Source organism: Equus asinus, chromosome 11 (assembly GCF_041296235.1).
Source record: "Equus asinus isolate D_3611 breed Donkey chromosome 11, EquAss-T2T_v2, whole genome shotgun sequence".
Lineage (NCBI taxonomy): Eukaryota > Metazoa > Chordata > Mammalia > Perissodactyla > Equidae > Equus > Equus asinus.
In genome coordinates this window covers 18724467-18742419 of record NC_091800.1, presented here as the reverse complement: position 1 = coordinate 18742419, position 17953 = coordinate 18724467, and the positions used below count along the sequence as shown (strand labels likewise).

The following is a 17953-nucleotide window of genomic DNA, read 5'->3' as shown; positions in this document are numbered from 1 at the left end:
CTACATGATATGAAGCAGACAGGTTCTGCTTGCTATCAAGTGAACTTCCTAACACTAGAGAGAATTCAGCAAGAAACTCTTGAGCATTTGTGAACCTTCTCATAACTTTCGTTTATTTCTATTTTAAGTCTAGTCACCAAAGAAAGAGAGGCATTCTGTGTAAATATGATTATCTTTATCACTGCTAAGACTGGAACTCTATTTAAATTTACTATCAAATATGAAGCCTCTTTTATGTTTAAACCAAGAAATCTAATCCCTGTTTTAGGACAGAGAGGGTGCTGGCGTTGAAGGTTGAGGACATGAAGACTTCTTGCCCTTCCTCCTCCCAGAGTCAGTATAGGTGAGGAGACTCAGACCCAAGACAGGAGCAATGGGAAGAACCCAGGGTGGAAAGAACCTGGGGAGAACCCAGGTTCCATCAGTTCTTGGACCTAAATCTCTGACATTTACTACCTTTTAACATTTTTCATATGCAAATGAAAATTGAGGTGAATCCAATTACTGTAATTTTGTATGAATTCTTTTCATCTCATAATCAGATCATTGCCAGTTAAATATAAGCAGTTCTAGAGAGATAGTCTTCATTCTGCTGCTAGGAAAGTAGATAAGCAATTTTAGGTATCCCAGAGTAGCAGAAGGGTTACAAATTGTCGGATTACTGCCCATAGGATTCCCTGAATTATACTGTGGTGGTCATGGTGGGGGTGGCGGGGGCAGAGGTTGGAATGGATACTAATGCAGGCATAGGAAACTTAATAGAAATTAAACTATTTCTATACACTGGGCTTGTTATAGAATTTGCCTTGGACTTTGGAGTCAGATTATGTATGCATGACTGATGCCTAAACACTCCACTCACATCTTGTGATATTTAAACATAACTACTGAAAATCTTTTAGAGACAATCCATAATTTACAAACAGATTGTATTACAGAAGCTTATAATTTGATGAAGTGAAATATGGGGATATATTTATCTTTTGGAACAGAGTGATACTGAGTATTGAGAATTTCAGTTCAAAACATACAAATTGCTTTAACCTGTCAATATATGTTTTCTGATATACTTTGATAATAACATCAGAGAACAAAACTTTGAATCTATTTCTAAAGTGTTTCAATTTTATACGAGTAGTGAACAATATCTATCCTCTGTATAGAGATTAAACGTGATAAAAAATATTTGTAATTTATATATATGCATTTTTAACATCATGTTTTCCTGGTATTTTACACTGGATTTTTCTTGCCAATGTTTGGATATCATGAACAGTTTTATATTCAAGGAAACAAGCTCCTTGAGATTGCTTTATCTCTTTTTTTTGTTTGTTTTTTTACATTTTTCATCAGACATGCATATCTCTGGTTGTACAAAAGAGCAAGGTAGAAGAAAGAATACTATTATTATTATTTTTTTTTAAAGCAGTGTTGACAGGATTCAAGACTACTGAAGACTGCGTTTGCCACTTCCAGGTCTTGCCCCTCTTTCATTGATTCTTGTGGAATTGAACTGCATGTCTCTGAAGTGCGTTTCATTGACAACTACTTGAAATACACTGCCTCTCTGCTCCTTGTAAAGATGTATTTTCCAGGAGGAATTTGATTTTCAATAGTTTCTAAACCCTGACATCTAACTTGGACGGAGGCAGCCTTCTCACCCCACACTCAAGCTACACAGTGGATCTCTTAGGAAGCTGCCTGGACTATTTCACATTACAATATGGAGGAGAAAAGCAGCTAATATTGTAATTTCTGAAAATCAACACAACAATATAAGGTACTCTCTTTCCTAGTGCTGAGTTTAATGACTTCAACTAGGCTTTTCTGTGAAAATTACATGAGTGGTAAGTGCCTGATTAAATGGACACATAAGCCTTGAGCTATGTTCAGCAGCTAATTCAGTTGAGTAAACATTCATTGACATCTTAATGCCAGGCACTGGTGCCAGGGATCAAGTGATGAAAAATGTGGTACCCTTTCAAATATCTCACTATAACTCATAATTAATATGTGGTAGAGAAAGGCAGTAAGTGCAATCGTGACTGTATGTTTAAGGTACAATATTAGTACAGGGAAAAAGAACAATTGACTCTAGCAGTGACCAAGAGAATTAGAAACTGAGTTGGAGGGCCAATAGGAATTCTGCATGAGAACATGGGAGATGGATAATTCCAGACAGAAGTATCAGCATATGCAAACCTACATAGTAAGAAAGACTCAGATGTGATCAGGGGAGGAAAGGCTGGGTCAAAGTAGAGGAGCTAAGGCTGGGGAAATGTGGTCAGGGTAAAGAAGCTAAGGGCCTTGTAGGCTTTCATAAACCTGGAAGTTCCTGCTGGAGACCATGAAGTAACAATACAGACTTCTACTGAGAAAGAGACACGGTTACTTTTCTTGCAAGGTCCACCACCTCAGCAGTATGGTGCATAGGCTAGAAGAAGAAGAACTCAGAGGCTAGTAGACTTGGGCAGAAAGTAGACTATTTTCCTAGTTTAAGCCTGAAATAATGACATTTGATATTATGATACTATCTCATGACAATCTGAACTAGGGAATGGTATTGAAATAAAATAGGAAATGAATACAAGAGAAAGTTAAGAGACTGACTTGCAAAGATTGGTAACAGATTAAAGGTAGACCATTCGGAATGTTCTGTGGCACTAGCAAAATAGGGACAACCATTTGTAAACAACTTTATTAAGATAAAATTGTCATACAATAAACTGCACCTATTTAAAGTGAATACTTCAGTAAGTTTTCATAATATGTATACACTTGCGAAAATATCATCACAATTAAAATAGTGAACATACCTATTCCCCCACAGGTTTCCTTATAACCTTTCTCTGCATATCTGTGCCCCTTCTCAGGTAACTGGTGATCTGCTTTCTGTCACTGTAGATTAGTTCCCATTTTCTAGAGTTTATGCAAATAGAATTATGCACCATGTGCTCTTTTTCCTTCCAGCTTCTTTCGTTCAACATAATTATTTTGGGATTCCACCATGTGAATCCGTCAATAGTGCTTCCTTTCTTATTACTGAGTAATCTTCTATGGTATGGATATACCACATTTTGTTTATCATTCACTGGTTGATGGAAATTTGAATTGTTCTTGTTTTTGGCTATTAAAAACAAAGCCACTATGACATTTGTATGCAAGTTATTGTATGGACATATGCTTTCTTTTCTTTTGATAATTCCTGGGATTGGAATGGGTTCACCACATGGTAGGTGTGTGTATAATTTTTTTTTAAAAAGCTGTGAACTGTTTTCTAAAGTAGTTGACCATTTACATTTTGATGGGCAATGTATGAGAGTTCTAGTTTCTCCAATTCCTACCAACACATATCATGGATAGCGTTTTTTACTTTAGCCATTCTAATAGGTTTGTAGTGTTATTGTGGTTTTAATTTGCGTTTCCCTAATGACTAACGATGTTGAGCATCTTTCACCTGCTTATTTAGCAGCAGGATGTCTTTTGATGGTATCTGTTCAAATCTTGGGCCCATTCTTTTAATTTGGGTTGTTTGTTTTTTGTTGTTGTGTTTAGATAGCTGAATTATATGAGGTCAGAGGGAATTAGAGTTAAACAACATAGGTTTTTGATGCCAGGGACTCTCTAGATCTTACCTACTTAGGCCATGACTGGATAGAGAGGAGTTCATATCTCATTGGGGGGATGGTGTATCAATAAGCAATATAATGTATACAGTTGGATAAGCAGTGTTATAGTCCAAAATAATGAATTGTGAGCTATTTGAGTTTATGCATCTGTGTGACTATCCAGTGGTAATTTTCCAATAGAAAAAACTATGCTAATAATTGAATAATTGGAAGATGATAAAATCAGGCAAAACTATAGGTAGTCAAAGTCTTTCTTATGTTGGAGATTCTTATTACACACTCCCATCTCAGATGTCCTTCTCTCAGATCTTCAGTATCCATAGATTTCCCCTGCATCCTTGGGGTTCTTCAGCGAGGGTATAGTACTGCACTGGATCAAGATTTCATGCCTCTAATTTTTCCAGCCACCAAAGCTGTATTTTTTTAATCCCATTTTGTGAAAGCTCTGTCTCAACCAGGTGACAACTGTGTATGTGCTTAACGAACTTGCTTACCTAAACAATGTAACATGTTATGCGACTTAAATACACTCATCTCCAGAAAGTCCTTAGGAAGAAGGTTTAACTACAGCAGCAGAATGATATGGGAGATGGCTTTATTTATATGACTTTTTTTCAGATAATCTTAAACTTGCATCACATGGATAGCTGACTCGCTATCTGTAGAGGCCCCTCATTTTGTAATTTTATTGATAATTCTCTCTTCTTTATTTCTTCTTACTCATTACCATTTATCATAAATCCTTGTGAGAAAGTAAGGAAATAGGGAAATAGAATGGAGTGAGGAGAGGGAGGAAAATGGAACATGAAGTGAAAGACAGAGATCCAAGACCACAATCCACAACTGCAATATTTCTTCAATTCATCCAGGACATTGGTTGCTAATATATATGGGCTAACAATCATATCTAAAAAGATAATGGTTACAACACAGAGTTATCTGGGTTTTTAAAAATTATTTATGGACTTGAAATATATTGTAGCATTCAAAATAGAAAATTTTATGTAAATTATAGAACCAAAAGCCATACACTAAGCAACTACTAGAAAATGAGTAATTATGAAGGTATGGTTTGAATTATGTCCCCCCAAAAGATATACTAAAGTCCTAAACCCCAGTACCTCAAAAATTGAACTTATTTGGAAAAAGGGTCACTGCAGATGAAATTAGTTAAGTTTAGTTCATATTGGAGTAAAATAGGCCCTTAATCCAATGTGACTAGTGTCCTTATGAGGAAAGAGGAGATGATGTAAGTGAGGCACACAGGGAGAATTCCATGTGTGTGACAACAGAGAGAGAGTCAGAATATGCAGCTATAAACCAAAGAATGCCAAGGATTGACAGCCACTACCGGAAGGCAGGACAAAACAAAGAAGGATTCCACACAGAGTCTGAGACAGAGCATGGCCTGTCAACACCTTGAATTTGGACTTCAAGTCTCCAGAACTGTGGGATAATACATTTTTGTTAATTTAAGTCACCATGTTTGCAGTACTCTGTCATGGTAGCCTTAGGAAACTAACACAATGAGCAAGTATGTTTTAAGAAAACCTCAGAGATCATATGGAAATATAGTTTATATGCAAAAACTTTCAATATTCAGAAGGATAGCAGTATCTTGGTTTAGAACAATAATCAGTGAAGTTCTTAGCTGCACTATGAGGTCCAGGTTGAGTTCCTTTGACGAATTCCTGTTGAGGGTTGCAGGTCCACAATTTCAGTAACTAATATCCTCATGAACAATAGTTTATTCCTTATTTCTGGTCATTCTTCACACATGCCTTACAATCTGTCTTTACACATTGGGTTATGCATTAACTCGGGGAGCTATCATAAGGTTACACAGACCAGGACATGAACAAGCAACACCTGTACTCATGGCAAGTGGCGATCCTGAAAAACACAATGAAGGAGACGACATGATACATCCTTTGTTGCTTTTGCTTTTGTTTTTGTTTTTTGGTGAGGAATATTGGCCCTGAGCTAACATCTGTTGCCAATCTTTCTCTTTTTGCTTGAAGAAGATTGGCCCTGAGCTAACATCCATGCCATTCTTCCTCTATTTTGTATATGGGACACTGCCACAGCATGGCATGATGAGCAATGTGTCGGTCCAACCCTGGGATCCATTGCAAACCCTGTGCCATGGAAGTGGAGCACACGAACTTTAACCACTACACCACCAGGCTGGCCCCAACATCTCTCGTTTTTAAGGACATAACTTAGGTTGTTTTTTTTAAAAACAAAAAAAGAAAAAGAAAAAAGGAAGCTCATTTTTTAATGATCCTTATGAGAAATTGAGGACCTAGGTTAGAGCTAGGGCAGTGGGGCTGGAAAAAAGGGTCAGCATGAGAGGAACTGCAGACAAACAGGCATGGGTAACAAGTAGATGAGTGAGGGAGGGATAAAGAATGCAAAATGACACCAAAGAATAATTCCCTTTCAACAGACTCTTTACTCTTTATTCTTCTCGGATGTCACAGACTGGCAGAGTTATGTGAATCTGCTTTCTCCTTTTGGCTCTTTTATGTGTTGTTAATGTTCTGCTCTCCCCTCTGTTGCCGTGCAAGTTAGAGCAGACAGCACGAGCTGCAGGAGCAGCCACTGTGTGGGCTCTGCTTGTTCCAAAACACATGACTTTTCTCTCTCCATCCTAAACTAGTTAATTTCACTCCAACATCAATAAACAGATAATTAACAACTGAGTGTTATTTTTTAGCCCAGAAAATCTGTTAGCCAAGATAGTCTCAGGAACTGTTGTCAGGGAGGCATTAAAGAGTTCAGTGGAAGGAAAAGAGATTAGAAAGGATGAAAGGAAATGATCTTATTCTTGACCCTGAGACTAGAGTTAAAAACTTATCAGTTTATAGGATCTAACACATTTGAAACAAATGTGACCTTCACTTAAATTATTTATGTATATAAATTGTCAGGGTAGAGGGGGAGAGTCTTTTCTGTGATATCAACTGTTGATTCTGAAAAAAAGGTATAAAGAAGACCCTATTTTACAGAGTTTTGTACAATTTAATTTTCTCAGAAATAGCTGGTCTTGATGTTATGTGAAAAGGGTAGGGAAGAGAAAAGGAGAGTGACTATATTCTTTCATCTCATGGGAACAACTAGTATTCATTCCCATTGTGTCTCTCTTTTCCTTTCTAGGTTCGTGTCCTAGTGGAAGAAAGTAAAGCAAGAGTTTATTCCTCAGAAGGAGTCTCTCCAGGAGACTCTGAGTTAAGAGTGGACACCCTTTCTGAACATGCCACTTCTCTGTGCAGAAATTGTTGGTGGCTTATAGAAACACTGGGGAACCAGCCCGTTCAGAGCTGGCTAGAATCAGGACCAAACTTTCCTCCATTTTCCATCTACCATTCTCTTATTCAACTACATGATTCAACCAATAAATGGTGGTTCCTTCAAAACTATAATTTTCTGTCTCCACTTCTCCACTTTTAAGAAAGCACCTAGGTAGCCACCTAGAAATGACTGGCATTTTTTTCATCTATTTTCCATAATAGTGTAAAACAGTTCTTCATAGCCGCCCTGAAGAGGATTATTGGTGAATAGATGTAGAATTTATACCAACAGCTGCCCTTTGTGATTTTCAGAGAACTAACAATATCTGTTGACTCTACCTTTCCACTACCTATATTGGATTTTGTTTGTTTGACAAGTTCAATAGTTTAATGCATTCGATGTTGAGTTTATCACCTCCCACCTTATTTCCTTTGCCTCTGCATTTTCAACTTCCCATTACTGCCCACTCATCATCCCAGCTCAGTTGCCAAACCAATTTTGAATTTAGGCCCATAAATTATTTAAGAAGTTTAATTCTGCCCCCGCCTCACCAACACTATCAGATGGAGTTTAGTTATCATTTTCTCTTCTGGATGTGTAGACATCAGAAGTGGAGCCCTAGTGATATGCTTGGAGCTATTCCTTGAATCTCAATCTTTAGTTCCGAATTTGACATGCATATCCAAGGAAAATAATGAGAGGTTTTCTGACTGGAGAGAAGATTCTTTGAAAAAGATGGAGCCAGGGCATTTGTTGGCCAAGATAGTTTGCAGCGGACAGAATCTAAAGTTTATCAACTAGTCTTCTTGACTAATCTGAAGCTTTTTAGCCAGCATCTTCTCAGAAATGATTAAATCTTTGTTAATTTTTTATTTTTTAATGAGGCTGACAAAAACTCAATCAACTAGTTATTTTATTGGTATTTTCTTATGCTTGAATTATTATTATTATTTTCTGAATGTAAGTTCCTTGTAAAAATCTTTTAAAACTAATCCCCCATTTTTTGACATTATGTTAATTAAAATTAGGTATACAATATGTAAATATATATAAATAAGTATAACCACAACACTCTGTGATATGCTGAAAGTGAATAATATATTTTGTGTATAAACATAAGTGATTGTATATGTATATGGACACGTGTGTGTATACACATATCCTTGTGTATGCAAATATATATGTGTATATGTGCAGTAATGATAATATCTGGCATTTATTGAACATATATGATCAAGAGACTGCTGTATTTTTTGTGTATTAATTCATTTAATTTTACAAAGACCTTATGAAATAAGTATTTCTATTATCCCCATTTCATAGACCAGGAGAAAGGCACACCGAGAGTTTAATAATTTTTAACATTCATGCAATCAGGAAGCAGCAAATACAGGATCTAAATTCTAGTGGGCTGTTTCCAAAGCTGTAGCCTCTTAAGCCTGATAATATGTAAATATATGAGGACAATATGATTTGCCATTTTACTTTAGGGTTATGATGAGGGCAGATGGTGATACATAGGATAATTATCTGTCACAAACTAGGTATGAGAATTTTATTCTCCACCTTTGGTCCAGGTTCTGTATCATCTGTTCATGTCTGTCATGTCCACTGTGTCCCAGTCTGTTTCATGCTGGTCTGGGTCCCTTCCTGGCATTCATGCTTATCTAGTGAATTGATCAGCTCTCGTCCTCTGACTGCCATTGCCCCATGTTCAGATTTTCCATCTGCACTAGAGGTCAGTGACTTGGTGGGGATTACTTTTGATATTTTCGTGTTTATATTACACTGATCTGTACCATAGAACATCTGCTAGATATGTGACTTCTTTGTAACTCCCTTCAAAAGCATCTTTACTCACAGAAATTTGCCTTTTCATGACCTCAATAAGAGGAATGACCTTAAATGAGTAAAGCAAAAAATAGGAAAAAAATTAGAAAAACTGGAAGACTATCCTACATTGCTCAAAAGTCTTTTTCTCTGAGGCAGTGGTTCTTAAAAGTTCGTCCCTGGACCAGCAACGTCGGTGCCACCTGGGAACTTGGTACAAATACAAAGTTTAGGGCCCTACCTCGGGCCTACTGAATCAGAAATGCTGGGGGTATGGGCTGGCCCAGTGGCACAGTGGTTAAGTTCACACATTCCACTTCAGCAGCCCAGGGTTGGCAGGTTCGGATCCCGTGTGTAGACGTGGCACTGCTTGGCAAGCCATGCTGTGGTAGGCATCCCACGTATAAAGTCAAGGAAGACAGGCACAGCTGTTAGCTCAGGGCCACTCTTCCTCACTAAAAAGAGGAGGATTGGCAGCAGATGTTAGCTCGGGGCTAATCTTCCTCAAAAAAAAAAAAAAATGCTGCGGGCGAAGTTCAGGAACATGAGTTTTAACAAGCTTCCAAGTGATCCTGTTGCTTACTCAACTCTGAGAACCACCACTCTGTGGCTAGTCCCTATCATCCAAGTTCTCGAACCGTCCACAGCTGGGTTTAGCTTAAAACAAACTCCTGCATACCTGCTCTTACATATGCGTGTGTACACACACACACACACACACACACACACACACACACACTCCCAGGATTTATACACATTACAATGTATATTTACATCGGATTAAAACTACGCCTTAGGTGTTTATCAGATAAAATGGAGCTAAAGATAATTTCATTAGATATCAAATCCTTTAAAGCAGTGTTTATCAAATTTTACCATTCATAGGAATCACACTGTTAAATGCAGATCCTTGTTGAGCAGGTCTGAAGTGGGACCTGAGAATCTGCATTGCTTACAAGCTCCCAATTGATGCCAGTGTTACTGGCTTCAGCTCACACTTTGAGCAGCAAGGACTTAGACACAAGCATTGCCTCGATAAACATTTTCATTTATATCCCAAAATATGGCTGCAATTACTCTTTACGCCCTATCTGTAGTATATACACCATTGATTGTAACCCTTCACAAAGGGTAGCTCATCTGAACCTATTTAACTCCATTCTCAAGTTTTTACCATGATATTCTATAAATCTAAATTAAAACACATTCACCTACCAAGTTGTACCTGTTATTTCAGGCTTAACTAACAAATTCCGCTTTCTTTCTTCAATTTCCTCTGATTATTTCATATTGAGCATAATCTCTCCTATACTCTTTACCCCTTTTATAACAAGTCTTAATGCACTGTATTAAGTTACCCAGTCATATGATCAGTCCCCAACATATTTTGAGTTCCCAGAAGACAGATTTATCTGATTCTTACAGATCTTGGTCCTCTCCCCACTTATCTAGCCAATGTCTAATTCATGGATGATGCAGAATGTATTGGCTTAATTAAATTAGGGAGGACCTGGTGAAAATGATGCTTTGATTAGTGAAGTAGGAGGGTCTGGTTAGTTGTGTAGTATGACTGTGCTCCGGGAGACTAGAAGAATTGTTTTACTTAGGAACACAAGCAGAGCTATCTCTAGGAAATAAGAGGAGGCCCAGACAATTAAAGGGCATTGGCAGCTATGAAGGAAGTTAGGGCTGAAGTAGAAGAAAGGTTTTCTCAGCTATGGACGAAAAAATTCCCTGAAGCCCTTCTACCTAAAATAATCCTTAAACCTCACTATTAACGTTACAAAATGAATTGTTGAAAAACACACCTGGGCAGAGGAAATAAAACCCCAAAGGATATATATTATTTTTGAGTTGCTAAAGAATAAATAGTAAGACCAAGAGGAAATTGACATGTATATGAATCTGTGGTCCTTTTTAAGCAAAAGAATCAGGTTGCCCTTATGTAAGTCACTATAAAACATTCAATCCAAAAGTTTCAACACTCTTTATAAGCATCCAGCAGTCAATTGAGACTCACATGTAACTATCTGACTTAGTCAAGATGCATAAACTAGCTAGGTTGGTTGTTACCAGAATCTAGATTTTGCTCTTATAGAGAATAAGACTCCAGTCTGAACTTCAGATACACATTTTTAAACTAGAAAAATATGTTGGAAAACTGAAAGGTGAAGAAAGGACAAATGCCAAATAAATCTGATCCATAGTTATTTTAATTATTAGGGCTCCATTAATTTTTGAATCCTCTGCTCCTTACTTTGTCCATATCCAATTAATATTTTAATTCTTCCCTACGTAGTAGTGAGGTTTCTTGTTTGGTTTTGGGTTTTTTTGGTGTTTTGTTTGTTGCTTTTACTTTTCAGCTTTATTCTCATTCTCCTCAACATTTTTTTCTTGGTTTCCTTAATGGTTTTGAGTGTTTTAGTATTTTGAGTAATTATTTTTAAATGGTTAATACTGGATCTCACTTTATTTGTAAAAATGAGATTTGATTCAACAATCTTCACAGTTTCTTCAGTGTTTGGAATTCATGACTCAATGATTTTATAAATAACCATGAGATCAGGCTTTTGAAATGTTTTTAAAGGTTATTGAAAAGTGGGATAGGAAGTTTTTCTTTTTTTACAGAGTATCTTTCATAAATGCATGGCACAAATGTGAATTTGAATGTTTATAATGTTTTAATGTGAATTTTAATGTGACAGCAAGAGTTGTGCTGGAATTGGTCAACAACTGTAGGATGAGACGGGCCTGTCATAAAGTGTGCCTGAAAAGAAACCCCACTTCCGCCAGTGCTGGAATGGTGCGGAAGATGGTAGTTCCTGTGACTCAATGTGCAGTAGAAAAATGCAGCAGAGAAGGCAGGATCTGTGCTCTCAACATGCTGCAGGCAATGTGATGGCCTTTCTGGAGAGGGCTTTGCTGGGATGGACCAGTGGCAGGTGTCAGAAAGACAGGGTGGCCCCGCTCTGAGGCTGTCCTTCAGAGGGGGTTTGGGTTAAGCTGAGTGTTCCTCTAAATAAACTGAGTAAACCAAGAGACAGAGAGTCGAGCGGGCAGGGGAGGGGAAAAAGAGAGAAAGAAAGGCAGGAAGGAGGGGACAAAGAAGGAACAAAGTACAAAGAAGGAATCATGTAGGAAAATAATCAACTAAAGGAAGGAGGGGACACAGAGATCATTGAAATGTTTTAATGTACTTTAGCAATTAAAGACTCTGAAAAGTCCTGTAATATAAAAGTTTAATTCTTTTACTCCTTAATTTGGTAACTAATTTAACCAAAAAAAATCAATTTTTCATGGAAAATCTGTTAATTTATGAGATAATGGGATACGATCTGGGGAAAGCTGCTGCAGACATGTAGCCAACAGGTGTAGTAGAAAGAGGGTATAAAACCATTGTGAGAATAGTTATATTTGCAGTGATTCTTAGGAATAGTCTTTGGGCTATTTCAATCCTATGATTAGAATAAATTTGTAGGCAAATACTATCCAAATTTTTGGAAAATACACACACTCATTCCTGCTCTTCATATATAGTCCTGTCTCTATTCTTTATTTCTGCATAAACCTCACTGTCTGTGTTTAATAAAAAATTGTGTACAGTGTTGGTTTACTAAGCATAGATGTATGCTTTCCAATAATTAAAGAAAAAAGTCTTTTAAGGAAAAGCATTAGTAAAAATTAAGGCTAACCTAGTGCTTGGCAATGGCAAGGATTAAATGATTTTCTTCTTCTAGGTAATTTAACACAGTCTATGTGTGTGTATTAGGCAATGGGAATATTTACCTAGGCAAACTAAAGTGCTCCCAATAAAGTTATTTGCTCAATTGCTCTGGAGTATCCCATGCCCGAATGAGATTTTGGCCAGGAAGGGCAGAGTTTGTTCGTCCTAGAATTTACCCAGACCATGTTGAACAAAGTACATACTTTTCTTTTACTTTTTCTGTGCGTATAAACTGTGTTATTCATACTTCATCCCTTCTAGTGTTTCTTCAATTTGTGAGGATTAGTGAAATTGTAGCAAACGCTTGTTTTATCTTGCATTTTTTGTAGGTTTCTTTAACTCCCTTGTATTAAGACCGTTCAATTGTGCTAAATTCTAATCCTATGAAGAATATTTTGTATGAAAAATAGAAAGAAGATGGTAGCCTATGCTTTGTTTATAAAATGCTGATGGGAAGGATTGTGTGTGTGTGGAGGGGGGACCAACTCTTAAAGAGAAGAGGGCTTGTTAATGACCTGTATCACTATTTGACAGTACTCTGCAGATGTATCAGCAAGAACTCTATTTTGACTTTCAGATACCTGCTTTTGACCAGAATAATAGGCAAGGATTGTGTTAAGAAAGGCTATTCTTTGAATTATAAAATTTAGCTTTACTAATTACAGAGCTTGAAACTTACTTAAATAAATTACTTACAAAGTAATGAAGAGAGCCTCATCATCCCAGTCTTGATAAATGCAGTTTTATTTTGTTGTAGATGCCTTTACTTAACCCATTATTGTAAACTTAATTTATTACATATTTCTTCGCCCATTATGTCCTTTGATGAGGGGGATATCCAAGACAAGGTGAAGAGAAACAGCTGCATGAGAAAACATTCTATGCCCAGTCCACGTGGTTGCACACCTCAACTAACCTCAACTACTGAAGTGCTCTTCTAGTAAATCACCTGTCGCTCCTTTAACTCTCAAACAGCTTTTGGTTTGTGATAATTGAGGCCCTTTCTGTATACCCAGAGATTATTTGCTTGCTTACCCTCAAAAAAGAGTAATGGCAAAGTCTTGCCTAAAGGAGATCCATACAGGCTAAGACTGAAGAAGCAAATGGGAAATACCGAGCAGGAGGGAGTCCTATGAATGGGCCAAGTATCCAGTTTGCTTTTAGGGTAGGCCTATTTTTGGTGCCAACAGAACTTTCCTGAGTCCCTTATAAGGGACTAAAGCTTCTACTACAGTCAAAGCAGCTCATGGGGCATCCCATAAAAACACCATATACTTTCTCATCAGTGTATGATCTCTCTCTCCCACCATATCTTGTTATGAATTGCCTTCCCTTCTCCACTCTGCTTTTACAAATCTGCCTATTCATATCTCAGACACACTGGGAAGCATTCTCGGACCATCCCATCTGGAAGAGAAAACTTCCTCTGAATTTATATAACACTTAGCTGTCGGTCCCAATGAGAAAGGTAGTGTGCAGAAAAAGAAAAATAAGATACTGTACCAGATAGTCCAAAATTTTATCATTTACTAGTCCAAAACTATATCATTTACTAATGAATAAATTTACTGACTTCTTATAATTCCTTCTATCCTCATCCTTAAAATAGAGTAAGGTCTACACTACATCTCAAACTTGTTAGCAGAATAAAATGATGTCATGTTTGTGAAAAGTTTTGTATATGGTAATTGATTATACTTAGGTAAGGTATTTGTATTATTTCCACCAAATTTAGCTATGATCATTTACATTTTGGTAATCCTAATATGTTTTCATGTATGTTTTTCTTATTGCCTCAACCCAATTAAAAGTATATTTACTTTTTCTGATGATGAAACTAGTGTTTATTATAGAAAATGTTAAAAGTATACTCAAGGATATAAATGAAAAACAAGTATTATGTCATAACCAGAAAATAACCACTAAACCAAGAAATAACCATTTAACATTTTTTATTTTATGCCATGCATATATCACAATTCTTATATTCATACATATATGCATTTATCTTTGTACACAGCTTTGTTCACTTATCAGTATTTCCCATGAATATTCTTATTCCTCAGCTCTATTTTTGCTTCCTCAAGCTCAACCATAGTATTTTGAATTCTGTCATGTCTGGCTAAACACAAAGCACTATGCCTTGGGTATAAAATATCCAATAAATGGGCTTTGTTCATAGAACGAATTAAAATGCTTTATGATTGTCTAAATATAAAATTATTTAAAACAGAACTGACCCTAAAGATAACTGTGTGTTTTTCTTGATGAACTGATACCATTACATGTGACACTGACTCTTCCTTTTCCTTTCCTTTCCATTCAGTTTGTTGCCCAGCCCAATTGCCAACAGCTGCTTGCATCTCGGTGGTACGATGAGTTCCCAGGCTGGAGGAGAAGACATTGGGCAGTGAAGATGGTGACATGTTTCATAATAGGACTTCTTTTTCCTGTCTTCTCTGTGTGCTACCTTATAGCTCCTAAAAGCCCACTTGGACTGTTCATCAGAAAGCCATTTATCAAGTTCATCTGCCATACAGCATCCTATTTGACTTTTTTGTTCCTGCTGCTGCTTGCCTCTCAGCACATCGACAGGTCAGACTTGAACAGGCAAGGTCCACCACCAACCATCGTCGAGTGGATGATATTACCGTGGGTCCTGGGTAAATGTGTTACTATAGAAAATATAATAAAAACGTGTTACTGCCATGGAATTTTGTTGCTCAGAAAAGAATATTCATTAAAGTTTGAGACATAGGAATGTTCAAAACAGGTGCTGACCATTGTAGCTCCAAGGCCTAATCCTTAAAGCTAAATAAATCGTTACGAGCTGTGGTGGACCTGCTCTCAAATGCAGCCTATGAAGTGTAAGCTTAAGTTTTAGAATTCCAGATTTTAATGACTTCATATCCCATGAATGATTTTCTGGGTTTTTCATTTGTATGTTTGCCTTTTTAAGACTTTCGAAATGTCTCGTTGGTCATATATAAGCAATCATTCTAATTTTCTTAATGGATATGCCTTCTAAAAGACAAGTAGAAATCCTCCTGCAAAATTAGTGGTTCTGTACATAAAGTAACTGTAACCATTTTCTTAAAATCAATCCATTTAAGTTTATCTTTGAAATTACATATTAAATCAAAATGATAGGAAATTAAACAATAGGACATTCTCCAATCTCTGTTCTTTTCATAGAAAAAAAAGTTTAAATCTGCAGAAAATCATAGTAAAGTAGAAAACCTTAAAGCAGCTGTGAAAAATCTTTTCTTTTCCTCTTGTTGTTTTAACCGTAGTTAAAATTTACACTTTAATTATTCTTTCCTCTATCCTACTGTGGTTTGCTGAGAAATCACATTTTCTCAATTTAGCTCATCATTTTAAACCTCTCTGGTACCACAACCATCTCATGATTTACTAATTAGAAAACATGTGACAAATTTCATGATCCACAATCTTAGAAGATCAGTTTAGGTTAACTGTCAAAACTACTGGAGAGACTGTAAAGTGAGAAAAAGGCAGAAAGAAAAAAGGGATGATATCTGAATCTGAGATAGATACATTTTCCAATTTTAAGGATTATAAATACTCTAAGTAGTGACAATAAGAAAAGTTCACAGGAACAGGATTTGATATGTTTTTCGAATGTTACTAAAAAAACACTTTCTCAAGTGAGCTTTAAAAGAGTACATTCTTATTAACCTGAAGGGCATAAAATATGATCTTGCTTAAATTAGAAGGAAAGTTTAGATAATCTGTGTCTCTTTGAATAAAATAATTATGACATTGCAGTTGATATTAAATATAAAATTACCCTCCCTGTCTCCATTTAAATTAAATAGCTCACATTAAGCATATGTTCTTTACGGAGTTTTCTTCACACAAAAATTCTTGAGAACAATTCTTAAAGAAGCATTTAGGAGTTTGAATTTCCCATTGTGGATAACTTATGTTGAATGCCTAAAACTCCTGATGTCCCAAATGGAAAATAGAATATTTCCTTTTGAAAAATGTGTAGATATAATGCAGCATAAGCAGATATAGTATTTCTAGTCTTTCCTTTATGCAATTAATGAAAATATGTGGAGTACTTTCTATGAAGCTTAAATTTTACTGGAAGAAACAGATAATAATAAGATATGTGAAATAATTTCAGAAAATGGTAAATAATATTAAAATATAGAAGCTCCAAACTTTGAATAACTTGTACAAATAAAACAGTCTTTGGCTGCCTCCTAAATGCAAAACTTGTAACAATTTTCCATGAAAGTCGACGAGAAAAAACCATATCCAAACCACAGCTGAATGGTTAAATAAAGTATAAATTTAATTGTGAAAATTACAATTCCAGCCAAGACAAATATTTGCTAAAGGCAACATTTTTTTTTAAGATACTCTGACTGCAGGGAGTTCATTTATCTGGGAGTTTTTAGGATGAAAAGAGATTTTCTGGAATCAAAAGAAAATACATATGAATGATCATCTTGCTTAAATAACAGGGCATGAGAAAAAGAATTTTCAAATGTTTCAAATCAAATAGATCTGTCAAAACAGTTATATTGTTCATCCAGCCTGCTGAATTCTGAGTGCCTCATATCTAGGACTCAGTTCTAAGTGCTTTGCTAGATCCGTGATTATAAGAGATATTCTCTGTGATGCCGGGCTCTTGTGGAAAAGCACTGATTTCAATACAAGCCCAGGTTCTACCACTAAGAGACTGTTAACTTATGTGTGGTCACAACCTTTCAGTTTTGTCAATGTCTTCATCAAAAAAATGAAAGATTTAGAGTGATGGCTTCTTAAGTCCCACTGACTCCTATTATCCTGTGCTGGGGAGCTATCGTTATTAGGGTAGAGAAAATTGGTCTCTTTTTTTTGGGTAGGGGAAGTGACGGGTGGTGGAGGAGGGCTAAAACCAACAGGTTAGAAATGCTTTAACCTTTTACCAAAAGCGTGCTATTGACAAAAAGGCATAGTCCGATTTGATGGCTAAATTAATGAGCCTTCTATATTGTCTCACTCAGTCCTGCTGCCTGGTAAAGTAAATGGCCATACATTTCATGGCCCCTCCACTATGAGGTTCTAGATTTATAATAAGACTGAATGACTTACAGAGAAAGGTGTGGCTTATAAATGTGTCCCTCATCATGTTAGTTTTCCCAATCACATATTGACGCTCTATGCATGGGTTTTTCTCAAGTCTTCTTGAACTGATTTAGATTTTCAACCCACATCACCTCTGTGAGCTACTTGCTGGATAAAGAAATACTTTTTTACTTGTGATAAATTTACTTTCCTTCCAGTTTCAGGGGATGTTTCCCAGACCTGTGATACCATAACTTATGAGAAATGATTACTTTTATGTCACCCATTTTGTTTATCCTGACAAAAAGACTTTTGCTTTATTTGTTTTATATATTTATATCATAAAGTTTCACTTTTTCTGAGTAGAAAAGTTTTCTAACTTTAAAGCCTGTCC

General features: G+C 36.4%; 1 protein-coding gene across 10 annotated transcripts in view; it reads left to right on the top strand.

Annotated features, from left to right (window-relative positions):
- TRPC4 (transient receptor potential cation channel subfamily C member 4) overlaps positions 1-17953 on the top strand; it is a 210748-nt gene that overhangs the window by 141464 nt on the left and 51331 nt on the right. For all 10 annotated transcript variants that reach the window (XM_070520570.1, XM_070520568.1, XM_070520575.1 and 7 more), the window contains one exon: positions 14804-15140. In XM_070520570.1, the coding sequence (XP_070376671.1) occupies positions 14804-15140 (337 nt within the window). The remainder of the gene's footprint in view (positions 1-14803; positions 15141-17953) is intronic.